The sequence below is a fragment of the Fistularia commersonii genome, chromosome 2 (genome assembly GCF_037954325.1).
Source record: "Fistularia commersonii isolate RoL2024-O1a breed Wild chromosome 2, RoL_Fcom_v1.0, whole genome shotgun sequence".
In the NCBI taxonomy this organism is placed as follows: Eukaryota; Metazoa; Chordata; class Actinopteri; order Syngnathiformes; family Fistulariidae; genus Fistularia; species Fistularia commersonii.
This window is the reverse complement of record NC_141285.1, coordinates 9,718,570-9,745,962: the sequence shown is the minus strand read 5'-3', so window position 1 is coordinate 9,745,962 and position 27,393 is coordinate 9,718,570. Positions and strand designations below refer to the sequence as shown.

General features: G+C 37.3%; 1 protein-coding gene across 2 annotated transcripts; it reads left to right on the top strand.

Moving 5' to 3' along the window:
• Nucleotides 1-1,056: 1,056 nt before the first annotated feature.
• klhdc3 (kelch domain containing 3) lies at nucleotides 1,057-27,393 on the top strand. Of its 2 annotated transcripts, none has more exons than XM_086166398.1 (11): nucleotides 1,057-1,145; nucleotides 2,734-2,979; nucleotides 4,216-4,392; nucleotides 5,673-5,788; nucleotides 5,871-5,942; nucleotides 6,928-7,141; nucleotides 8,055-8,141; nucleotides 9,425-9,533; nucleotides 23,323-23,396; nucleotides 24,809-24,887; nucleotides 26,524-27,393. In XM_086166398.1, the coding sequence occupies exons 2-11, from the start codon at nucleotides 2,826-2,828 to the stop codon at nucleotides 26,588-26,590; spliced, it is 1,149 nt and encodes a 382-aa protein (XP_086022524.1). In that variant the 5' UTR covers nucleotides 1,057-1,145; nucleotides 2,734-2,825; the 3' UTR covers nucleotides 26,591-27,393. The 2 variants fall into 2 exon arrangements, with proteins under 2 accessions (XP_086022524.1, XP_086022533.1); XM_086166407.1 differs by lacking the exon at nucleotides 1,057-1,145 and adding an exon at nucleotides 3,398-3,455 and having other exon boundaries at nucleotides 2,879-2,979.

The following is a 27,393-nucleotide window of genomic DNA, read 5'->3' as shown; positions in this document are numbered from 1 at the left end:
TGTTTTAGTCAGGGAGTACGCCTGGTTGCCGGTAAAACTTCGATTTAATAAGCAATAGCTGTTGTTGGCTACAGCCACGCCACACAAGCCTGCAATACAACTAATTGTTCCTGCTCAATTCCAGCTAAATAAAAAAAAAAAAAACATAAGTCCTTGCACCCCAAACCACACCCACAAAATTCCCAGCATCTCCAAAATCACACAGAAAACAAGCATAAACTTAAACCCCAACATTTGTGACTCGCTACAATACAGTGATTGCTGTGTTCACAACTTTTGCTTTTCGATCATTTGGAACAATTTGGAAAACCTCTGAATGAAGAGCAAATCAGCCTAAATAAAGTGATTACACAATCAGTTTTGCTACCTGAAAAGAAGGCACTTCACCTATTTGCTTTACTGTTGATCCACTGGATTTAACCTTGTTTCGGGCGTATTTATCCAACATCATGAAGTCACTGATTCCTATTCATGTGCTGACACATCCAGTGTTTCTTCTCTGAAGCAGCCTCTGACAGTATTCTGTCAATCAAAGTTGGCCTCAGTTCATGATCCAGCATCAACACTGTCAGTCAACAACACTAGGGCATAGATCATTCATTTTGTGGAGGCATTGATAGTCTGCTTCTCATATGACCACTTAGAAATGTAAGCAAGTGTGCCATCTACTGCTGTGAGTTTGTTATAAAGTGAGGATGAGCGTCTGTATGTCCCAGTCATCAATCGACTTCTATGTTGGGTCTTCAATACTGGGATCTTGGCATCAATGTGCACAAAAACACTACGTTTGTGTGTTTGTGTGTGTCAGAGTAAGAGTGTGAGATGGAAAGAGTGTGAAAGAAAAGAGAAGGAAGAAAGAGAGACAGATATTCATTTCTGTTAACTGAAGTGAAGATATTGGCAGTGAGATGGTATTGCAGAGAACGCACGCACGCACACACACACACACACACACACACACACACACACACACACACACACACACACACACACCATCAGTGAAATTGTATTTTCAATTTCACAATAGGAAAAGCCAAGGTTCCTTCTGAATGGAACAGTCGACAGGGGGCGCGTATTTTCCTCCCTGTACGTCACGAGGAAGTTGCTACTGTCTAAACATCAACAGCCACCGATTCGACTCCAAGGTAGCTAATTTCTGCCCCTTTCTTTGACATATCATCTATTGGGCAATCAATAATGGACTGTATTTAGATGAGGTATAATCGTTATTATTTTAACATTCTTATCGCTTTATTTAGTTAATGATAGCTAATAGCTAATGCTAAGTTAGGTAGCATCAGTCAAGCTAAGTTAGCAACTGCTCCTGCTTCTTGACAAGTGTCTATTGAACCGATGGATACTTCATTTACTGCAATTTTGCCAGATTGTATAAACGGTTGCTTTCAGAGTTTATGTTGTCGGAGAACTCTGATGGGCAGTCGCTTTCCAACACAAGCTCGCCATTTCGTTATTCTTGAACGGTAGTCAATTAGGGCTAGCCAGAATATGAGGCGTTATAGCGTAATGTCACTTCGTCTTGATTAGCTGTATGAAACACAAATCTCCACTTCTCTTTAGCTAAGGCTAATGACGCTACACAAAACGTGGCTCATGGTCGATGCTATTGCCACATACTGTTTAAGATGCTAAAAGTACTATCTCCTTTGTTAGTTGGCAGATATCGTTTCTTTTCAGATTGGAGCAAAGAAAACGAATGGCAAAATTAGATGATGTTTCAAAGATGAAGCCAGTATTGGCTTTACATTGTTACGTTGCCTCTATGTTGTTTGCCTTGAAACTTATTCGACCTGCAAAAACAGTGACAGGCAGGGAAATCATAATCGTGATTCTAAAAAGTCCACCCTCACTTTCCTAGTTGCTTCGATTAACTCCTCAGGGATAGCTTTGCTTCAAATAGAAATGTCTATATTAAATGGCCTCCTATTTATAAAAGCAGACAAAGGTTGAAGGTCAGTGAAAAAGTGAGTCACTGAGACTGTAACTTGGGCCTCAAGGTATTGCATGAACAGGCTACTGTTGGTTTATCAACAAGTTTCTCTATAGCAATTATAGCTGACTATTGAAGTATTGATTTTGTAACTTCCATGAGCTGTGTTTTTTTTTTTCTTCAAATTGGAACCTGCCCTTTGAAGAATTGTCATCATACAATCTGATATTTAAGTTTTAACAGAATTTTACTGAAGTATTTATTTACAGAACCTCAGTTACATCATGTATTTTTTGTTTTCATTCCTATACAGTCATCCAGAGGAGTATACTGCCAAGAGTACTTAATGGTAGTTTCACAGTTGCTAACTTTGCAATAGATAGGAAACACACTTCATAGAACTTGTGTCGACTAATATGAAATCATAAGGGAATGATGCTGAAGTGGTAACCAAAATTATATTAATGGATATGGTATTGGCCTGAAGGGGTAGACATTACTTTTTATGGTTCAGAGTGAATGTTGTTTATACTGTGCAGTGGCAAGGCACACTGATAAGAGGCAACAAAAAACAAGACAAGTAAATCTAGGAGGTGTGGCTCTATTCACCTCTTAAAATTCTCCTCCAGCATAGATAATACCAGGGGTTTTGAGCCTGTCAGCAGTGGACGAGCTGTGCAACTTGGTCCTGAAAAACAGTTGCCCTCTGTGACTGTTTCTTCTATTTCACCATACAACTCTCAGAAACATTTTGCAATCTGTCACCCTTGTTTTTGCGATCATAGTTTCTATGGGTGGATGTTTGCTTGATGGGGTCCAAGAAAGCAAGAAAGTGATGGTCTAAGGACTCACAGTCGCAGAGGTGCTTGCGCGTGGAATGTTGCGCTGGTCAGTGCACCTTGAAGGAGGGCCGCGGAGAGTCAACCATGCTGCAGTTGCGGTGGGACACAAGGTCTACTCCTTTGGCGGCTACTGTTCAGGGGAGGACTATGAGACACTCCGCCAGATTGATGTACATGTTTTCAACACGGGTAAGAGATGAAACAAATATTCAAGGATCCCATTCAATGTATATGGTATGGAAAAAGTTATTACATTTATTCTTCAGAAGTTGAACCTGATTTGAAAAACAACTTAGTAAATCACACCAATGGTGTATGTTTTTCCTTGTTATACAATACTATATACAGGTACAGTGTACAATTGTACAATGATCTGTTTAACCTCCTTCAAAACTATTCAATACAGCTGGCAATTTGACTAATCCCATCACACATTATTTGTGATGATCACTGTTCATTGTCTCTATACTGCTATATGTTTATTTAAAAAATATGGATGTTTTCTGTTACTGGATGATATCCCACTTTTTGTTTGGTAAAACCGCCGCCTTTTCTTTTAATCCATTTTATGTAATTGCTTCCTGGCCTGATCAACCACCTTCTTAAGGGTTTTACAACTTCCTGAGGTAGCAGGAAGCCTGTGTCCGTAGCTTTAACCTGAAAAGGTTAGTGGACACAAATCTTGATAATGACTTCTTTGTCTTATTCAAATGGAAATGAGATTCCCCTAGCTATTGCTGCAGTATTTTATCATGCCATTTACCTTGTACTCCTTTTTGATGTCTAGTTTAGAGCAGCCATACTATTCTCTGAAGCACCGTGCTGTCTTTCAAGGACTCTTTTTTTTTCCCCTGTTTGCCATTTTCATAAAATCTTTTGATCCACAAATGAAGCATTTCTGCGTCACAGCACTACAGGGGACCTTTCTGTATGGAGTTTGCATATTCTCTCTATGTCTGCATGGTCTTCCTCCGGGTTCTCCAATTTCCTCCAAAAGTCCAAAAACATGCAGCAGGTTAATAAGGAAAAATTGGGAAAATTGCATAGATATGTGGATGACAGTGTGAATGATTGTCTGTCTCTATATGTGGCACTGCAAATGACTTGAGATTAGTCCAGGGTATATCCCACCTTTTGCCCGATAGCAGCTGGGATAGGCTCTAGCATCCCCCGTGACCCTAAGTAGGAATAGCAGTAGATAATGGATGGATGGATAGATCTTGGCATGGTTTGATTCAACGTTACTGCTGATCAAATTGAACATGGTACCAATATAATCTTTATACATATTTATTTCACATACACACACACATATATATATATATGTGTGTGTGTGTCTATATATACATATATATAATTTTAGATAAATAATATTAATTATACCACAAGCACTCAAATATTAATGTCTCAACTGTTTTGTCTTAGTGTCTCTGCGCTGGATGAAATTGCCTCCAGTGAGAACTGGGGGGCATGAACGTGCCCGTGAAGTGCCATATATGCGTTACGGCCACACAGCTGTACTGCTGGATGATATTATCTACCTCTGGGGTGGACGCAATGACACGGAGGGAGCTTGCAATGTGCTTTATGCCTTCGATGTCAGTAAGTAGACCTGCTTCTAACCAGTAATTTTAACTTAGTTGGTGGGTCTGTAAAATGGACTGAAAAGCTAACCATAGTGGTTCTACACAACTTTTTCAACACTTTAACCTTTTTAATACTCCAATTAAATGTAAATTTACTAGATATTTAGACTATCTTACTCGTAGATAACAGACAATTACAGACTACTTAATCAAAACATTGAAACTGATCATCAAGGTTTTAATTGGTAAAAAATAGAATCCACCTACATAACTTCAACACTAAAGCTATTTCTGAAAGGTTCTTAGTTTCAATTTGGAACCTACAACAACACTTCTGACTCTTCAGTCTGGTCTCCCAAATGCTGTGATTGACTCATTGCCTGCAGAGGTCCTCCAGTTGTATCAAGTAGAACAGCAAGCAATATACAAATACGGCACTAAATATATAGTCTCTGTAATAATTGCAGCAGCTTCCCAGAGAGTGGGCAATGGGGTAATATTCAGTATGCATTTAGCAAAGCACATGCAAACATATACACAAACAAAGTAAACATAGTGGAGTGAGATTGAGTTTGAGTACAACTATGATCCCAGGTGCTACTGACCTTGCAAAACATAACCAATTAGGAGAACAGCTGTCTCTGTCCTAAGGCAAAATAGAAAATAGATGTAGAAGAAAACTCATACCCTTTTTGTTCACTGAATTCTTCGAAACCAGATTTAAGAACTATCACAATCTCTGTTGGAAAAGCAATGAATTGCAGAATCTCAGCAGTCAGACAGGCTCTCAGGTTTATCAGCAGTTTATGATACAGTTTATGTACTTGGCTAAATCCAGTTTTAAAGCTACCTGTTTATCTAGATTTGCCTAGAAACCTTTCGCAACTTTGGATGTTATATCTCTCTTTTGCCACTTAATCCCTATTTTCTGTGCCTTACCTCACAGTGAGAAAAAAGAAAATGTCTTTTCATTTGAAGGCAGTCCTAGTCAAGCATAGCAATACCATTTATTTTTATCAATCCCTGCTTCTGATCTCAGACTAATCACCTAATGCCTCACATTCACATAATTTTCCCCCACATTCTATAGCAGAACATTACTCTGTATCAAACCCCATAGTTTTTAAGGAGAGGATACTCAGTAGTTAAGAAAAATTCTGATTTTGAACTGGTTAATTATTTAGGTGGTTTCATAAGTATTTTTCCCAGCCTATTACCAGTCCTCAGTAATTGACCCAGGATATCTCTGTGAAGGACTTTTTTGATGTTAAAGTACTCAGTATTTCTGCTTCATAGATACCCACAGATGGTTCACACCCAAAATTTCGGGGACAGTTCCGGGGGCAAGAGATGGCCACTCAGCCTGTGTTCTTGGGAAAGCAATGTATATATTTGGAGGATATGAGCAGCTGGTGAGTGTTCATCATTCTTCAGGTTGGGCCGTGGTCTGGCAGACACTAAAACATTCAATTAATTTCCTCGGCTGCTTTCTAGGCTGACTGCTTCTCCAATGACATCCACAAGCTAGACACCACTACCATGGTTTGGTCCTTAATCAATGCCAGAGTGAGTATAAATTTCCCCTTGTCTATACTGTATTTGGTTAAATTCTGTCACTACCTTTGTATTTGGAGGCACCAATGTCCCATTAATGGGATTGAACAGAACAAATGAACAAAAAACAGCCTCTATTGCCTGGTAATTGCTAGACTGGAATCTGTTATACAAGCACCCTTTGGTCAGGTGGGTTGATTACAGTGTTGCAACTCTAGTTGGTTGCCAAAAATAAAAATTCAATAAAGGATTATTTTCCCTGGGAGATACCCCTTTCTATATTCTCTTTTGTTGCTTTTAAATTATGTAAAACATATAGTTTCACTTTTCATAATGAATCATGTTCTACATTTATAGTTACTGGTGATTGGTCCAGGAATTTTCAAGCTTTTCTGCCAAATTGTCAAGAGATTGGCAACAATCCTAACATGACGGACACACTCAGTTATAGATACACGCTGCTTTAAGACTTACATGTTTTTTTATTTTCAGACTAACATATATTAATTTTTTTTTTCTTTACACACGCACAGGTTTATATCTACTGTATATGTAATACATTACTTTAAACGTTTTTTTTTCTCATTTGCTGCATTCATATAACCGTGTGAAAAACCTTGTTTTACTTAAAATTCTACGGAAACATGATATTTTGAAAATGAAGGTATAAAGAAAACTAAATAATTAAAGATAACTAATAATAGTAGAAGAGGTTAAACACATTTTTCAGATTGTAACTATTTGAACTTTGAAAAAAATTACAATTAATTCTATATAATTTTCAAACACTTAAGAGTGCCACGTATATTTTGCTTACCTTTGTAGTCTGCACTTGCAACCACTAGATGACACTGTTCACCAGAGGGTAGTCTTCAAAAATGAAGCTAATGCCTGAGCCCCATTATTAAAATGGAAATTGTAAGTTTGAAGGTTAATTTCACAGTGGTTAAGGGTTCAAGCTCATGCAAGAAGGCTGCACTGATATTTCTCTTCACAGGGAACTCCAGCACGCTGGAGGGACTTCCACTCAGCAACCATTATTGGGACAAAGATGTTTGTATTTGGTGGGCGATCAGACCGCTTTGGACCCTTTCACTCTGACAATGAAATCTACTGCAACAAGATCAAAGTGTTTGACACAGAAACAAACTGCTGGCTAAGCACCCCTTCAACACAGCCATTGCCGGATGGACGGAGAAGCCATTCAGCCTGTAAGAAAAGCAAGCAAGACACATTCAGTGTGGAACAGTTTTACAATTTAAAAGCAGTGTACTTTTTGTTGGTACTATGACTGAGAAATGATAGCTCTTTGCATGACTGGATGATAGGGGAAAAATAGTGATATACCGTTAGTAGGTGTTGGATCTCAATGTGGGATTTTTGCTTATGTGTAGAAACTCAAATGTTATATTCAGTTCTCATAAGTTAACTGGATGTGTCTCACACAAATAATAAGGAACTGACAAATTCTTCTTTATTATTAATGCTTGTCAAAGGGGATCTGAAGCCTAATTGTATTGCTATTAGCATTTTAATAAAAGGAAGTTTTCTAGTCCTCACTTTGTTTCAAATATTGATAACATTAATTGTCTCTAGGTTGAGATAAAGATGATTTATCTAAATTTATGTTACTTAATGAAGTTCGCTATATGATATTTACCGTACAAACCTGCTGTCAGTTTTGTGCTATTTAGTGAAACTAGTGTACTTCCTTAACCTGAGATTTAGCCAAGGTGTCAGACTATCAGTACAAGAGTTATGAAGACAGCTGCCTATAGCATATTTTGGCAGGATTAACTGAAGCATCATTGATCCAGTATATATCCAGTATATCACAACATCTTCATGTAGCTGACCAAAAGTTCTCGAGATATCACTGTTGCCTGGATGTAGATGTTAAAGTCATCACATAATTTTATGACATGATTCCTCTCATTGGAACTCTTACAGACAAACACTAGTAGTTTCGACAGTGCAATATATAAATGTGTTTATATTTATTTATCAGTAAGTGTATATTTATGATATATTTTCTCAAAACTTTCTAAATACAATAATGACTTTCTGTTTATATCATTGAGTTTTATACTAGAACACTGACATTTTCTTTTCTTCTTAATATAGTTTCTTACAATGGAGAGCTATACATATTTGGAGGATACAATGCCCTTCTGGATCTTCACTTCAATGATCTCTGGAAGTTCAGCCCAGGTGATTTTCTAAGTGTGTTGTTCATGTGGAAAATGTTAAAGTTTTGCCCCTTTTTGTATGTTTTTCTGAAAATTAGGTACATTTTGTTCTACGCTTATCTGCAGTGGCAACTATTTGCCTCTTTTTACAAAAAAAGAAGCAGAAGCAGTAATGCTGACCTCCTTAACTCCTCTTTGCGCTGTGGAGACTGATAAAAAAGTGATCATATTTGCTGAATTGATGATAGGCGTGGTGCAGGAGGTAGAGCAATTGTCTTTGGAACCAAACATTCCTGGTTCGATTCCCAGCTCCTCCTAGTGTTTTCGAAGTGTGGTTGAGCAAAACACTGAACCCCAGCGCTGATGGACGGCAGCCTACTGCTCATGGTTCATCCATGATGGGTTAATTGTAGAGAATGAATTTCCCCACAAGGGATTAAGAAAGGATGGATCAATTATTATTAGTACTCACTCTTCATTATACCAAAAGGCAGATGAAGAGAAGAGTCTTATCTACCAAAAGAACACAGATTAAAGGATTATTTCTTATAAAATGGTGCCAGAATGGTTCTTAAATTTGCGGAAGCGCTTTCCTAGTAAAATAATTTTCGGTTTTAGAATAAAATGTAATTAAAAGTGAAACAATATTTTTACTAAATGAACTTAGTCCATGCTCAAGTACCATGAATCTGTTGCTTAAGCTTCAAGAAAAAATATATGTACGAACACAGCACATGACAAAAGTTTGAAGTCCGTTTTACCACTTTGCCATCAACAGTATATTTTACTATCCTATCCATCAAACCTATGTTTTGTCATCCATTAGATGGCAGCACCTCATCAATTGTAGAAAATATCCAGCAAATTCTAAATGGCTTGTTACTATAGAGATTTAATGACGCTGTCAGCTGTGAGTGCATGATGCTACAGTTTGTCCTTAGATGGATAGAGAGCTTCATTTTCGTCACTCACATTGCATGTCAGCAGAGAAGCTGAGGAGAATTGCTTTGGTACCATTGCTAATATTTATCAGGACCATAATTTAGGTCACATACCATATTTCTCATGTAGTCCTTGAGGATTTTGGCCAGTTGTATAGCTGCTAAAGTAAAGCACAACAAAATAAACAAAAAGTTGAAACACTACAGGTCTATTTAAAGAAATATTTGTAATGTGATGTTATGCTGAGAATAATTTTGAGGAAGGGGAAGCTCATCATTATATATGAACTCATTAGTTCAGTTATCTGCCTGCTTAGCTGCATTCATCACATTTATACTTTTCTTGTGTACCTATAACCTGCAGAAGCCTTTTCTTGGAAGAAAATTGAACCAAGAGGTAAAGGTCCATGTCCACGTAGACGGCAATGCTGTTGCATGGTTGGAGATCGAATAATCCTGTTTGGAGGAACTAGGTGAGTCACCACAGAATATTATTTGAAAAGTGTTTTTTTCCCCTACAATAATGGGTGCGCTTGATCAGTGGAGCCTGTAATTTTTGCAAGGGTCTCTTGCTATTATTATAATGGTGAAACTCTTATTCCTATCCATCCAAATTATTTTTGGGGTTTTTATTAAAAGCATATATATATATGTATGTATATATATATATATGTATGTGTATATATATATATATATATATATATATATATGTGTGTGTGTGTGTGTGTGTGTGTGTATACATATATATATGTATATGTATATATGTATACATATATAAACAATGATACAACAAAAATACATTTCTATTTTTTGGTAAACTTTGTTTACATTTGCAGATAAATGACTCACTCAATTACTCCCATCTTCTTGCAAATTTCCTATTAACCCAAATCCTCATTAAAAAAAGTGTCAAAGTAGCTTAAAAACACACATTTTCATGTTAATTTACATATTTAAATGCAGACACATACTATTTTATTAATGCCAGTATAGAAGAGCATGTATTCAGCTAATACATATAAACACTGTTGAATAAAAAATGTTTCCACTGAATATTCCACTATTTATATCATGCTGATTAATCGCAATTTTTAAAAGCAAACAAGTGCACAAAAGACAGCTTAACAGCATAGACAATACAGGTAATAACTTTAGTGTTATATTTTCAGGAACATTTTCTGGAGACAAAAACTGCAAAAATGATCATTACACAGTTCTCTCACAAGTCTTTTCTTAGAGGAGAGAAAAAAGGGGTTTGTCACCACAGCATGTAATTTTTTTTTTTTTAAATAAATACATTGACACATATAAGTTTCACTGGTGGAACAAGTAGCAACTGAACTAAAATGACTGACTCACTCGGACAACTGGTTGGTCAAAAAAGCTGAGTGCTTTCATACTCAGACCCTGCCATCTATTCCTTTTACCATAGCTTCAAACTGGGTCCTTCTTGTCATGAAGCATCAGCTATGTGTCAAGTTTGCATTGACAAAAATCAGTGCTCAACAATGCCAGCAACGCCCCCCATTTCCTAGCTTTATACTTATTTATGTCTCTGTTCGTGTGTACATAATATTCCATATGAAAGACCGATCAAAATGACTGGCTGCAAATTCAAGTGTACTTATTGCACACTTGAAGTGTTCGTATTCATTCGTATTCATTCATATTTGCAAATTATTTATTTATTTCCAAAATATTACATAATTATTTATTTATTTTTGATGAAGTATACTATGAATGTGTTGCATTTGAAGGTTGATCAATGTCGTATCTAAATTTTGTTCTGGTCTGCCTAAAAATTTCCTGAGGAGTACCCATGATAAGAAGTCTGCTGATCAAGGACAGCAGTACTGTTTAGCCTGGTGTAGATCATCTCATAGTTTCACTAGTTTTATATTTGATTTTTGTATTCCTTGCAAAAGGTCTGCTTTTTTTATTTCCAAAGCATTACATAATGATTATTCTCTTTCTCTGGATGAAAACAATAGTAATTCAGGCAATGCAGCTCACTTTGTTGTGAAAATAATTATTTTTCCACAAGCGGTTGTTGGGGTGGCAGTTCTATTCTTAAATAATAAAGCCGCAGAAGGAACAGCAGAACAATCTCTGGCTCAGAATAATATTCCTAATTGAGGGTCTGGTATCTGAACTGTAGACTGCAGTCTGGGTTTATTCTCAGACTGGCTGTAAGACAGTACTGGTTGTCAGGGGTCAGTCCTTCGTAAGGTGCCACTGGGCTTGTGATAGGCAAGTAACTGGTGGTGTAATGAGGTATCTAATGGCATTAGACTGGTCAAGATTAGTCTGAGACTTGGGCTACTGTTATCAGCAAAGAAGTTTTATCAGCCCAACCCCACTGGGATCACCAGATAGTAGAGATGGGAAAGCTGTGGATAAGAGTCCCTTCAAGCCCAGTACGTCTACAGATTTGAAGTTCTAGAGATGTCAAATGAGCAGATGTTTTGTTATCTTAGTATATTTTCATTTTTAATAAAAAAAAACATTGCCCATCTATGCAGAAAAAGCAAAACAAACTAAAGGTCTGTTTCACATCAATGGCCTTATGAATTTGGTTACTGTACTTTTTATCAGTAAGAATTATTTTTAGGATATTGACTTCAATCAATTTATGCTTTTGCCAATTACACCATCCACAGATAACCAACATTATAACTTCAGGATATAGCTAGTAATAAAATAAATGAGTAAATAAATAAATACCAAAATATGTTGGTCAGTGAACAGCCAAAACTGTCTGACAGTCAGTGTGATGAATACCTTCCGAAAGCTAAAGTTTACTTAACAATTCCAAAAAATGTTGGAGGTTTAATGCACCTTGTATTTGGATGATATTACTTTTCTTTCTCATAATGCTGTAAAGACAGTGTATATGAGTGTTGTAAATGTTCCAGATGCAATTTTTGTCCCTTTGGACTTGGCCCCTTTTTATGAATTGTATCTTGCTTATTTTCACAGTTTAAACAGTAGCATTATATTTTCAAATGCAAACATGTTTTCAGTCTTTGGTATTAAGCACTATGTCTGAGTGTCAAACAGGATATTTGGGGGGATTCTCTTTTGCCTTCTCTCCTGTGAATTTAAAGCACTACATTGCATGGATTTAGTTTTTCAGCTGCAATATTTGTACCAAGTAGATACAGTTTGCTTTTGTTAAATTTTCGATTAATGATTTAAATACGATAGTATTGAGTGCTCCATGTTTTTCCAAACATTTGTAGCCACAAAAGGAAATTGATTAAAACCAGAATTACTAAGGACAATCAGAAGTGGTAGGAAGTCAAATTGGAAAAATTGAAACAGCCATTTCTCAAAGATCTTCAAGGGAGAGAAAATTACATAAATGTTTGTTTTTTAAACTTAACTAACTTTTTAAAACAAAATGTTTTAAAGACAGTTCAGCTTTGCTTAGTTTCTCACTGGGATTAGTCCAGGAAGGATTTTAGGAGTCATGATTTCCTGTTGTGAGCAGATAGGACAGGGACTTGGAATTTGAGCGTTTTAATAATCAGAGGAATGATGGAGATGTGGGCTTTGCTGTCAAGTAATCAGACACAACTGAATTTTTCTGCCAAGCTGTGTATTTCTTGTTGAGCAAGTTTCATTTATGCTGTGAGCCTTAGACAAGATGCTATTTCATTTTATCTTAAACAATAGAGGATGGAGTTTCAAGGTTCCATGTAAGTTGACCACACAGGTTCTCTTTACTAACATTGTTTGTTATTTACTTCAGCACACTTAAGCTTCTTACACACAAGAACTCCCATAAGCACATGCACACACTGACTAAGACGCACTAACACTCATTGGCCTCTTAATAACTGTCTGCTTCCTCTGCTTTAAATTCTTTTATCATCAATTGTTTAGAGTTGTATACACTTCATTTCATTTGAATGCTATTTTGAGAACCAGACATGACTGTGTGTTTTGTCCTACATGACCTAACAACACTAGTATTGAGGCTAAGATGTTATTGGTATCTGTCCCAATGCAAGTGACGAATGCTTGCACGGGCCACCATGAATTATTTGCTGGACACATTGCTTGTGTTTTTTTGTGGGGCTCCTCATTCTGGTAGGTCTGCCAAGGAAATTGGGTTCAAATTTATGGTTTACATCTTTGTTTTCCTTAGCCAGAATGTCCTTTCAAAATGATCTAAAACAGATCACCTCTGTTGATATCTATCCCCTGTACAGGAATTTATGCAGGAATCGATCACGCAAGTGAAAACCAATAAGTGTGAAGTCCTGCTGTCTTTCTTTTTACTTTAGACTCGTTCGTAACACTGTTATGTGTATAAAAATAAACATGCATAAACAGTGACTTTGCAATATTACTAATAATAAATATGAATGCAGTTTTGTGGAAAAACCCAATTTTGACAAGTGAACTGAGAATCTATATATGCAATCCAACTGCGTTTTTCATTTATAAGAAATTGAGTTGACTGAAGGATGTCTTTCGGGAACAATTATCTGTTGTTTTAGTATATGCTAAGAGTAAACACTTCTTTTTGAGTAAATAAGCAATGTGAGGGTGACAGCCTGACCATTAGTGGCAGTCTCTTGAGTGGCACGTTCGTCAGTGTAAACAGGCCTGCTGAGCTTCAGAGGGGCGCGAAATTCTGCCCCATCTCTGATTTATGACCTCTGGGAGCATTCTTTCTCACAGAGGGCAATTTGATACGCCCTCAGCACCTCTGTTACACTCATTTACTGAGACCTGCTCACTGCCCCACGAAGGACGACCCATGCATGACTAACTCCACCTGCACTGACCTTCACCTACACACACACACACGCACACACACACACACACACACACACACACACACACACTCACGATCGATCAGTGGACATAGTACTTTGCAAAATGTTAAAACTATTTTTCTCAACCTGTAACTAAAAATGAATTGTTGTCCCTGGTTGAGCTCTTCAGCTGAGCTAATGCTGTCATTATTGGCGTTCTTCACAATTCTATGTGAAATTGCTTTCATGAACGATATTGGGCAAAATTGGGAAGTATTTTAATGTAGTGTACAGTGCATCCTCTGTGGGACAGGCTATAAAAAAGGACATGAAAAATTGCCATGCTGGAAACCAAGAGCTTGGATTCTGTGAGAGTGATCCTGGCACTGTTGTTGGACTTCCTTTGAATGAATATGTATATTCATACTATAATCACATTTGGGCTTTATTTTTTAATCATGAAAGGTATTTATGGTTACCCAAAGACAATTAAAATGACAGATTAAAACCCTATCTTTAAACCTCTGCTGTTTTTTTATATAGAAATTTCATTTTTTGTGTTTTTTCTGTCTCTTGATCACCTCTCAGTAGACTGCTAATAATGAATGTTCTTCAAATGGGGCCTTATTTGCCTCTTCCTTTCAGGGAACACTCACAGTCAGTTTCAGTATGAGAATGCCAAGTTGACAATGACTGAATCTCTTTGATGTCGTCAATGTGGTTAAAAAGAACCAGAAAATTATAACCCAACTGTTATCAATCTAATCCAAATAAATGATTTGAAAGTGTTAGGAGAAAAATTGAAGTTCTAAGAAAAGCATAAAAAAACTTTGTTCATCATTGACCAATGGAATAATAAATGTATTGGAATGAACAGAGAAACCACCTACCTCAAATAAATATGTATTTAAAGATATTTCAGTTGACGGACTAACTTGAAATATGAAACATAGTGTCATGAACATACCACACAGTCATCTAATTTGAACCAAAGAAAGGGTATATGTATAATATCCATTTGACAATCAAAATTATGCAATCGATGCATATTAGTCATGCAAATTAAATGAAACAAAAAAAGAACAGAAATAGTTAGTTTGGAGCTCCTCAATATAGACTAAGAAGCAGCCAAATAAATACTTCATGGCAAGATGTTGAGCAAGACTTAAAGTGTCAAAGTCCATACAACAAATTTTCTTGCATTGACAGATCCACAAGATATGAGGTCTTCAGGGCTTCAAATTGAACAGAATTTGCGTGTCTCCATCAGGGATCACCACTGCAATTCATTTGCCTCCATCCAACCCAGGGGTGTCAAACTTATTTTCAACAATGGCCACATCAGCATAATGGTTGCCCTCAAAGGGCCACATGGAACAGTAACAGTATGTTACAAATGTAACAAAATGTAATGTAAAATAAATGTAACTACTCCTTAATGTTGAATAACTCATTCAAATCCAAAATGTCACATATGCATTTGCATAGATATAAAAAAATAATGCTTACTTTTTGCTCTGTTCCAAAGCTAGCTTTCACTGCTGCAGTATTTTTGGATGTGGCTTTGGTGAACACATTCTGCTGCCATTGTAGTTTGGCTTTTAATTCTTAGACAATTTGTCGTTTTTCTGGAAGGCTAACTTTAGCTTTCGTCTTTTGACAAGCAACGCTGCCTCACAACACAAACGGCATACTGCTTTCTCTCCTTGAAGCACAAACTTGTATCCGCCTTCCCATCTTTCTTGAAACAGCCTTCCATCTGCGATCAGCTTTTCTCTTCCATAACATTTAAGGATCATTTGTACTTCTTAATTCCACTTGTTGAAAATGGCATTGATGTGGATACACTGCGATCTAATGGCGGGATGCTTTCACTTGGAGTATAATACGATCGGCATGAATTGTGGGAAATGTTGTTAACTTATTTATTTTAAGACAATCTGACCTTTTAAGACGTTTTCGCGGGCCACATAAAATTATGTTGCGAGTGGACAATTTTACAGCAAAAAAAAAAAAAAAAACAACCTGTCACCATCAGTCTCTCCTCCGGGAGGTGATTTGTTGAGGCGCAGAGGTTATTCAAAATGATCAGCGGTAATTGCTGAAAAACTTTGACGCATGTGATCTAACCCTATCCTATGCATTGTTTTCTCTTACACCAGTTAACTCCTTGTCCTTTCACTACATACCTAAATCACCTTCTGCTCTTCTTTTTGGGTTTAAACATCCTCCTACGGGTTTATTCACTATCTCTTTCCCTCTGTACAAGTCCAAATTACCTGTCTGGTCTCTGACTTTATCTTCAAAAATCCAACTGGTGCTGTCCCTGTGATGGACTCGCTCCTGATCGTATCCATCTTTGTCACTCCAAGAGATTCGCAACATTTTCAGCTTTGCCTCCTGCCTTTTCCTCAGTGCTACTGTCTCTAAACCATCCAGCATGGGTGGTCTCACCACACTCTTGTATACCTTTCATTCTTGCTGATACTCTTTTATCATCCATTACCTATGACACTTTTCTCCACCTATTTCAACCTGCTTGCACACGCTTCACCTCTTTTTCACACTCTCCATTGTTCTGTACAGTTGACCATAAATACTTAAAAATCATTATCTCTAAGCCTTGCTGCTTCCTGGCTCCAATTTGGTCCCTCTCATTCACACACATGTATTCTGTCATTGCAACTAACCAACATTCCTCTCCTTTCCAGGGCATACCTCACCCTCTCTTGATTTTCCTCCATTAGTTACCTGGTCTCACTACAAATCAAAGTGTCTTCTACAAGCATCATAGTTCATGGCGATTACTGTTTAAATTCATCTGTGACCCTGTTAATAATCATAGCTAAGCAGAAGGCCGCTTAGAGCTGATCTCTGATGCAGTGCCATATGTATCTTGAACTCCTCTGTCATGCCTATGATGCACCTCACCGCTGTCTGACAGCTCTCATACATATCACATACATTTCTCTCCCTCCTTAATTAAAATAGTATTTCCTTCCTAGGTTGTATTTAATTGTTACTTAAATTACTACAGTGCAATAATTTGCTTACTACCTGTACTCTTGTTGGTACGCCTATGCAAGCTGTCTCCCAAACTGGTGAGTGTTGTTGCATTGTCTCGTGTTATTGTCAGTTAGTGCTATTGGTGTGAAAGGGGTGTACAAAGTAAGAATTTCATTGCATTTTCTGAATCACCACATTTTTACAACATACATGACAATAAAAATCTTGAATTGTCCTGCATCTTGCACCACTCTAACACCTTCTGTCACTCCAGATTTCCTCTTACCATACAACAATTCCCCTTGGGACCCTGTCATTTTTTTCTAGATCTAAAAAGGCTCCCTCTGACCTCTATACTTCTGTATCAACATTTTCTAAAGAAATACTATACCTGTAGTACTCGTTCTTGTCCTTATACCATACTATTGTTCACAAATGCTTACCTATGCCTTCAGTCTATCTTATACTCCTATTTTTACATAAATTTGTCAAATGGCGTAGTAATCACAACTCTGAAAGACCCCCATGTTCTTAAAAATTGGTAGAAGTAAATGTCTCCATTTGTAATGTGGTATCTCACTGTATAAGATCGTTCTTGAATGATCAAGTCGAACCTCTACCGCCACCCCTCCTAGACACTTCCATACTTCTACAGATATGTATTCAGGACCAACTACCTTTCCACTCTTCTTCCTCTTCTTAAATGCCCTTCCAACTTCACTAACTTCCAACTTCACCTTTACTACCTTTACTAGTCTAGTTTTCAGTGCATAGCTGCCATCAAGTACTTAAATTACTTGACTTGACATATCCACGGTAAGACATTTGGTCAAAAAGAGAGGGGGCAGCCCAAGATTGTATTCTACATTTTATGTAACAAAATGCTCTGAATGAAACTACCAAAAACTACTTTGGCCATCAAATTCATGGCTTAGGTGTACATTGGGGTTAGCGCTTAAATATAATTCCTCTCTCTTTCATATCCTGTTCTCCTTTGATTAAGATAATGGTGATTTAAATATTGTGTGTGTGTGTGTGTGTGTGTGTGTGTGTGTGTGTGTGTGTGTGTGTGTGTGTGTGTGTGTGTGTGTGTGTGTGTGTGTGTGTGTGTGTGTGTGTGTGTGTGTGTGTGTGTGTGTGTGTGTGTGTATGTAAAGTATGGTGGCGTGGTTAGTGTGTAGTTACAATGGATAGAGCAATAGTGAGACCACTAAGAAGGTAATCTCACTGGTAGCCAAAACATCCCAGCCTAAAACCTCTTCTTTAATCCACCACAATCTTACCGTAATATTTAGTATGTGTGGAATTTCACTAATGATTCTAATAAAGCCAATTGTTGAACCCGAGACTCACTGCAGTATCCAATAAGGTTAAGCAGTGAGGTCAAAAGACTGGTGCCACAATATCGTATATAACGCCATTTTCTACCCTATCAATGTCAAAGAGTGCTGTTGTTACAATAGTCCAGCTGGTTAAAATATAGGTTATCAATACTGAACCTGACACACTTCGAATTTCAGAGTAAACATAACTTTGGACTTTTTTGTGCTAATTATCACTTGGAAGACCCTGCTTTCCTGTCTAATTCATTTCAATTTCAGAAAATAGTCTTAAGATTTCAAAGTGTTTATTGTTCTACACACAGTAAGGAAACATGTTTCTGTGCAGAATCCAATTCTTACTTTGATTTTCTGAAGTGAGTAGTGTAGTAGTAGAGATGTGATATAAAATGAATACGTAAGAATAAATAACTGAAAGTGAAAGGAACGGTAAAAATGTAAACTTTGCAGAAACCTAAACACTGCCAGTAGGACTAATTACCAGTCTCTCAGCTGTTGTGTGAAATTAAAAAATACACAAATCAAAAATTGCAAATAAAGTGTGTGAAAATTGTAAAGGTAAACAGTCAAGTGAAGGAAGTCCATGAGCATTCTTATGTAGTTTGTGGCTCTTTGTTGACTTGTGCACTATATCAGAGTGTTAAATATGTTGACATCTCTTGTAAAGACACTTGGCACAATGGAAACCTGCTTATCAACACACCATATATTTTCTTTTACCATACGCATGTTGTCATTTGCCCTTCAGTGTCAAGGGTTAGGCTGCAGAAGTTGTCTTAATTAATTGTCCATCTGCATGTGTGTCTTATGCCGGAGATAAAACCTGTCAAACAGTGAAGGTGACCCCAAGAAGACACGGGGCATCTCACACGTGCGTTGTCAGACCTTTGGGCGGCACAGCAACACTGTGATTTACTCTTCAAAGACATGGCTGTGATAGCATTTCATCTGCATCTTAACCCTCTTTAACCCACTAACTGCCTGTATACATTACGGTGTCATAGTGCTGAGTGTTGCACAGCAGCTCAAATAAACAGCCTGTTAGTCGACAGTATGTAATGTCCTCTGTGTTCATTGACATGCCTAACTATCAGTTGTTCAATTTTTGATTTATTACAGTAATCACAACCAAAGGCTTTAAATCATTCTGATGTGTTGTGAAACGGACAACAACTTTTTTGAGCAGATATGAGGCAAAGAAATGTTGGCAATGCATTTGAGAAGAAGGAGTTTACAATTGGAAAAAGTCAACAAAGATAATAGAAGGATAAACCATAACCAAATTTCCCCACTGTGAGACAATGAAAGGCACTTTCTATTCTATTCTGTTCTAGTCTATTCTTACCAAACATTCATGATAAATACAACCTATAGTTTCTGTACACGCCTCTATGTTTTCTTTGAGAAGTGTCCTCTTTAAGTGGCTGACCTTAGTGTAACTTACAAGCTGCAGCTGAAGAGGACAATTCTCTCAGCATTAGGGTATTCAACCTCTGGCTGTATATTTATCTACTGTGATCAGGGCCTCAGTTGCCTATTTGATTTCTCCCTCCTTATTTTTATTTTTGCCCAGTTTGTACTGAAGGTATCCTGATAAAGGATTCCAAATTTGGAACCTCCATTGCATTCTAGTGAGATATGAAGGGTCAACATTACTCTTCAATACCACCAAGTCCAACTATGCATTGACCACAGGGAATGCAATTTGAGATGCATACATCATTAGTGACTGGCATCTTCTCTGTCTAATCTGAAGCCAGGCATCTTTCTCTGGGAGCCAGCTGTAATTGGTGTCTCAACCTCGGCATGGGGCTTAGGTCTGGACAGCTACAGGTCTTAAGCCAATGTCCAGCCACCACCCAGGAGGGGGCAAGGATATCTTGGTAAGACTAGGTGAGACAGCTGAGATTAAGGCAGGAAAAATGACAGGAATCTATCAATCAGTGATAGTCAAGTTTTCTTGTTAAACCTTTACATAGAATTTGGTAGACTCTCAGGGGCCAAGTATTGCAGTAGATTTATTTCTTAGCTTTTTTTGTTTATCTACCGGGGAATATCCTACAATTCCTGAATAACATTCACTTGCAGTTAATGTACTCTCATGCATGTCGTTAAAAGTATGAGAGGAAAAAGTGACAGGCCTTTTAAACTGTTGTGGTCAAGATCACCAGACTAGTTCAATTAAAGTACTACTTTGAATCATATCATGGAGTTCTTAATGAGTTGCCAACTGATAAAGAAAACAAAGGTTGTGGTTTGTTTTTGGTTGTTTTCTGAAATCTATGTCAGTAGTACCAAAATCATCGGCCTCATGTCTGGCCGCCTTGATAAGATGCTCTGCAGGAAGTTGTAGCACATGATGAGTTCCTGTGAGCTAGGTGGTTTTGAGAACCAGAGTTCAAAAGGATGTGGTGAAAGGAAAAAGGATACTGATCATATCACTCCAAGAATGAGGATATGGCTAATGAAGACATTGACAACATGGCAACAAAAGGTCCAGCTGTGATGTTTCAGTTTTAAAACATGAGTTTTTGTTGGATGTGAAACTACTCGTAGAAATGTATAGCTTTTAAAATGCTGGACACTAAAGCTGGATTACTCCTTGCCCCTGTAGTATTCATCACTTTTAGGACAGTAGTTCAACCCTTTCTTCTACTGTTTTGAAGAAAGATAATGAGGTGTAGCAGCTAGTGCATCGCTATAAAGGGCTGGCAATTGGGTGATTAGACACCCTCATTGAGTGTTGTTTGAAATAGCAAGCAGTGTTTTTTTAGTGGGGGAGCAGCAGTACTCAGGACTCATTTAGACTGGGAACCACTGCTGCTGTTGGGGGGGAAGAACACTTTCACACATAGGGATACTTTGCTGATCGAGTAACAAAGTGAACCATCAAACACCAGGACGCCACATAAAGTCAAACACTGTGACTTTCCCGCTTCCAACCACTACAAGTTTATCAGACATCTCTTATGACCACCCCCTCCCACACATGTTCCTTCCCTTCTTTCTATGATCCTTTTAAATTTCTTCTTTTTTGTGGTGGGTTCCCTAATGTTCTGCTGAATTTCACACCCATGCTGACATTATCCAAGAGCATGCGAGAAAACCTTGTCCGAGGATGTAACTGCTGTTTGGCTTGTTGCTCCTGTTAAAGTATCCTCTTATCTCTACGCTTTTCACACATCAGCATCTGCAGTCAGCACACTCACACAGTATGTGTATTTGACAGCTACATTAGTGGTGTCCACTCATTGGGTTGTAATGCTACTTTTCATTTTGTCTGTATATCAACTCATTCTCACACATAGCATGCAATTTAATTGAGGGTTTGACTGTAAGTACTGATAGTTGTGGCATGTATTGCAAAAGTTGCAGGTGATAGCAGACTGAAAGCTCTCATTTGTCTGGCTTACTCCTATGTTTGTGTGTCAGGACCATTACATTTTTCTCAAGCATCAAAATTGGATCAATCAAAATGGACTGCTGCTTCGGTGCCACTGGCATCCAAATGAATTACAAATCCTAACAAAATGTCAGCTTATTAATTTATGATGTTAATTCACAACTCTGGAGTGGACACTTATGATGTTTGGCTGTCATAAATGAAAATCTTCACAACATATTTTCTACATGTTACACAACCAGGATATCACCTGCTTCAGCTCCAGACAACGGAATTATCCACACAAGTGAACACATTGACTCTGCCTTCTGAACCTCCCATATGTGATTAAAACCAGCATTTTGTATCTGTCAAAGCCTTTTCTGTAATATTTGTTCATGATCTCTTCATTAGTTGACGCCAGTGTCATGAATAAAAATTAATAAGTATTGAGTTGTTACACTTTCTGTCAATGAAGGGTTATTCAAAATATTTATTTTTTTGTTATGTTTCCATCGCACTAAGCTTCATCCACTTTTTAGAACTTCCAGAAACCCAAAAAGTTTTTTATGAGATTAATAGTATTCTTAATTTTTTTTTGTCTGTTACCCTTTTCAACACAGGAGCTAATTAGGTGCAAAGACACCTCCTTTCTTGAAGTTGTCTGGAAACTGCTTTGAATTCATTTTTTGTTTAAGTTGCCTTTTATGGTTACTATGGTTACGTTATGGCACTGTCAGCAATAGGTGAAGGTCCAGGTGTGAAGTGGATGATCCGTTGATGATAGTACCTGGGAGTTTGAGATTGTAATGATGGAATCTCTTACTATAAGTCTCCATTGATCACCTCTTGGGGGGTTGAGAGTAATGACTTCCCCAGCTGGACCCCTGGGACGACTGCGCTCGTGCTCCATACCTCTCCTGGCTGCTTTAAGCCACACGCATGTTTGTTTAGGGAAGATTAGCAACGTAAACCCCTTACAACATCCTGAACATGCAGCGAAAGGGTGACACGATGGAAAAGAAAATTGGGAAAGGGGAATAAAGACTGAGTCCTCAACAGGAGGATAGTTTGAGGCAATATTGAAAAATTGCTCTAAAAGGAGATAAAAAGGGAAATAAAACTTGGAATAATTGTTTCTTAACCTGTTTGTATGAAACTGTCTTCGATTCTAACCCAACTTAGTGGACACTCATCTAGTAAATCTGTATAATGATATAATAACGTATATTAATTGTTATTGTTAATTAGTGAAGGAGCAGCAAAATCGATGCCAATTGAGTTTACATTTCAGCTGTGCTGTGCCAGGTGGGCCATTGGATTGTACGTTTGACTCTAGCAGGAAACAGATGTGCAGCAGTTTCGGTCTGGTAGACTATCTCAGTGGTTCACTCTGCTGTCTCACAACACTTGTGTACTTCCTGTGGGTTTAAATCATGCCAGCTCATGATAAGAAGAGCAGAACACTGGGATCACCACTAATCTTTTTGACATTAATGTATGCCTTCCTGATTATAAAACCCAGTCTTTCTATAGGAAATGGAAAGACTGAATGATAAAATAGAGACTTTATGTAGTTGACAACTTATTTATTTCTCAGAATATAATGTCAAGCAAAGTAGCTATGCTTTTATAGATGTGGAAATGGCTCAGCCATGTTTGTAATGGAAGAAAATTTTGAGTTGCTGTCTCACTCTTATGTGCCAGTAAAATGTATTCTGATAATTTTGATCTTAAACACTTGGGCCTTTTTCCCCCTTTGCAGCCCCTGTCCAGAGCAAGGAATGGGTGATGAATTTAATCTCATGGATCATTCAGACCTGTACATCTTAGATTTCAGTGAGTATCCCTATCATATCCAAGTTGTTTTTTCCCCTTAAAATAGAAGCGGACAATAATTCTATCAGCTTCTTTAAACTTCATATATCAGACATTCTCTGAAAACCTCTTATCTGTGTGAATGTTTGGCAATATGAAAACTATACAGAGTAATAAGCAACTTGCACGATATCAGGTCCCTTCATTAAACAGACGTTCTCAGCTAGACAGCTGGGTGTTAACATGACTTAGTGATTTAAGTTTGGACAAATAACAGTTGAGACATTGAAATGCAACTATTTGAAAATTTAGCTGAGGTGTTTATAAAATTCAAGTTGAGTTGATATTTTCCCCAAATCTCCATCAACATTCTCATGATGTTGATGATTTGCTCATTTTCATTCAATGTTGGATTTTAACAACAATATGATTTACATTTCACCCAAAAAGTTATGTCTGCAATCTTTCATTTGACATTTATATCTCAGACAACACTGTTCTTTCTGATGTTAAGTCTTACTTGTTTGCCAGATTGTGATTTACTCTCATACGAAAGTATTTCAGTGTGGCTTAAATCTTAATTAATTCGAAAAACATTTGATTGCTAATCCACTATATGGACACATTTGTCCATTACATTTAACAAATATTAGCCAATTGATTGCTATGGGATATTCTATTTCCTAAAATATTGTTTTGGTGCTAAAGGGATTACTCTTTGGGTCTACTTAAAATTTCTAGTCTTTGAATTATTTTAAGTTTAGATTTGTGATAATTGTCATTCATTTTATAGTAACGATTCCTTCCTTTTAACACAGCATCTTTTCTCAGCTTTGCCAATATGTGCTTGGCCTTGTGCCTGGTTTTTCCTTATCACGCAGGGCACTTCCGTTTCATTTACTACCAAATATAGCCATATCCTGCCTGCATCGGGGCAGCCTGTATAGCTGTTGGGTCATGGCGAGTGTTTGTGTTGGCGGCCTAGCACAAGGACTCAGAAATTTTACTGAACTGGCCGTACCAAGTGGCATCCCTTGTGGTTTGTGCCCCCATGTCCCTTTCCACACACCTTCGTACAATTTTCCACTCAACATATGATGGGAAACACATATGGCCATTGTTTGGGTGTTAAAATTTGCATTTAGTCTGAGGTCACATGATTTTATTTTTTACTAAAATGCTTGTAAACTAGGAGCCAAATCATGCATCATGTATTCTTGCTTTTTTATTTATTTATTTTTTCATTTTTTTTCTGCTATATTTCTGATTATTCACTGCATTGAGGACACTATTAACACCTTTCTATCTACAGTTTGATAGACCTGATCTGCTCAGCTCCATTTTAAATTCTCACAGCTGATGGGGATATTTTCAGCCTGGGTGTGACTATTTCCTGTAATCAGTCAATGACTCATTCCTCTTTCTCTTTTCAGACCCTAATTTGAAGACATTATGCAAAATAGTTGTAATTCAAAACAGTCTGGAGCAGTCGGGACTGCCGCATGATATCAGGTCAGACAAGCATTCATCCCTGAAACATTAGCAGTATTTGGTCATAGAATTGACATGTTCATGTTCACGTTGTTGTATTTCGCTTTTTTCTGAATAATGATGCTGTTTTCCAAAGAGCAAAAATTATGAGTCATTATCCTCCATCCTCATTATCCTAACACACAATGTTTACTCCAGCATTGGTCTTACTTTGTTTAAAAGTCACTGCCTCGACAATTTCAATGCAATTAGTACCTCTGAATCAAGGAAAAAAATGGTATTGTCAGCATGTAGTTTTCATTGTCTGTGTATTCATTTTCTCAGACACTGCTGCATTGAGGAGATGAAAAATTAGTCTGCTTTTTGTAGATCAAAAATAGACATTGTAAATGGCATGAAGAAAGATGGTATCATGAAGACACATACTTTGAATTACAGAGTACTTGAACGAGTTAGGTTTAGACTCAGACCCAATTGTATTGTATATCAGTACAAGGGATGATGACAGTTTTTTGCAACATTACCGTTAAGATTGATGGTGAATCTTAACCATAATGTCAGGACTACTGTGCTTAAAAAAATCTCTATGTTTGTGTGCAGAATTCCTGTGATATTACCTTAGAGGACACTGTATTTTGTGATGTAATCATAATCTTTAATGATGTATTTTTGTTGATGTTGACAAAATGCAATTATAGTTTCCATATTTGTTAATATCGGAACAAAAATAATTCTAAAATATGTAATTGCAAAATGCAGCAGTGAAAATCGTGCACTTTTAACTGTTTACTTGAGAATCATAAAGTAAATGGTGTATAGTCAGGATAATTACAAGAACGTAACTATATTATACTGCTCAGGAGATCCATCAAAAAAAAAGTACTATAATTTAAGTATAGATGCACCATAAAGCAACTTAATAGAGTTTGATTGTGTGTGTTTGAGACGTCATATCAAAATTGTTTGTTTTTTGTAAACGTCGACCCTGTGCAATTTATTCCCTCAGCCTTTAATTTATCTTACACCTCCATTGACACCTTGCACATGCCTCTCTTTCCTCTGTGATTGGAGTTATGTTTCTAGCCCTTAAAGGGTTTTCTTTGGGGTCACATGATTCTGGGTAACTCCCAGTGCCCCTCACTGGCATCTTCAGCTCCAATGCCAATCTCTCCCCTTAAACACACATGCGTACAACAAAATAACGAACAAAGCAATTGAGAGGGAGTGAGTGTGAAACCAGAACCAGTGATAACAATCTGGAGCTCAACCTCTGACCTGTCATCAGGTCAGCACTAGACCAAACCCTGTAGTTGGTCCTGCTCCACATTCTCATATTACACTATGGCTTTTCCTCATCCTTGTCCACACCACCAGCCATTCAATCAATAAAAGGAGGTGAAAAACAATGACAATAAAAGTAACACAACTTGAAGCGTATTCTTTTAACATTTAATTCATTTTATTTAATTAATTTTTTTTTTATTCATTTTGTTCTATTTTTTTTAAACATCAAATAAAAAGGATGGATCGGTGACTGATACATTTTAATATCAATGCTGTGATAAAAAATGACAATGAAAAAATCATAGTAAAGCACGGTTTACATTATGGTAGTGATTAAGTGATTCAACAGTGATTTGCCTGTTGTTCCCTGCAGGTGGGAACTGGCAGCCATGACGACCAACAGCAACATCAGCCGGCCAATCTTCTCTTCTCATGGTTGATACATAAGAGTGTGAAGCAGAACCAGAACTCTTTCAACTGAGCAGCAATGGACTTTTTTGTTTTGTTTTCTTTTGTTTTTTTACAGTTTGGATCTATATTGGACCCGCTCTCTACTTTCTTGAAGTGAAATTTGTCTTACCGACCAAAATATCCAACCCATGACTTCCTCAGACCCAGTGGACTTTCTCAACATGTCTAAGGAAGTTTGATAACGTGAAAAAGGAGTTATTGACGTCACTTTTTTCTCTTGTTACTCTTTAGAAATCCAATCAGCCTATGATAATCATAGACTTCGAATCTTAAGCACAGGAAGAACTGCTACAAAGGTCCAGAGAGCTTGCTTCTTAGTTGGGGATGTCATTATGGAACACTCAAAAGAGAATATGAACAATATTTAGTAAACTTACAGAGACTGAGTTGAGTATGTATATCAAAAAAAATCTAACTTGATCATGGAAATGTGTAACGATCATGTCCTTTTGCAGCTATTGTAATAATATACATGAGAAAAGAGGGGTCACTAGGCTAAGTCTTTTTTCTCTTTTTTGTTTCACATGCAATGAGAATGATTATTGGGTAAAACTTGTGAAGTTCTGTTTGGTGTCTTTTGGTGCTTGGCTTTGTCTTCATGGTCACCTAGTCAGTCCCCCTACTGCCCTTAAGTGACACAAAGGTGATATGGAAGGCTCTGGAGGAAAGCAGTTTGCCTTGTAATCTAATCAAGCCCATCTACCTCCCTGAATAGCATGAATCATTGTCTTTAATGAGACTTTCCATTCATACCTGTCCACCTAACCCCTGC

Coding starts and splice junctions, on each gene's coding strand:
- klhdc3 (XM_086166398.1), top strand. CDS start 2,826: ATGTTGCGCTGGTCAGTGCACCTTGAAGGAGGGCCGCGGAGAGTCAAC. Junction 4,393..5,672: donor GCTTTATGCCTTCGATGTCA/GTAAGTAGACCT, acceptor TCTGCTTCATAG/ATACCCACAGATGGTTCACA. Junction 5,943..6,927: donor GGTCCTTAATCAATGCCAGA/GTGAGTATAAAT, acceptor TTCTCTTCACAG/GGAACTCCAGCACGCTGGAG.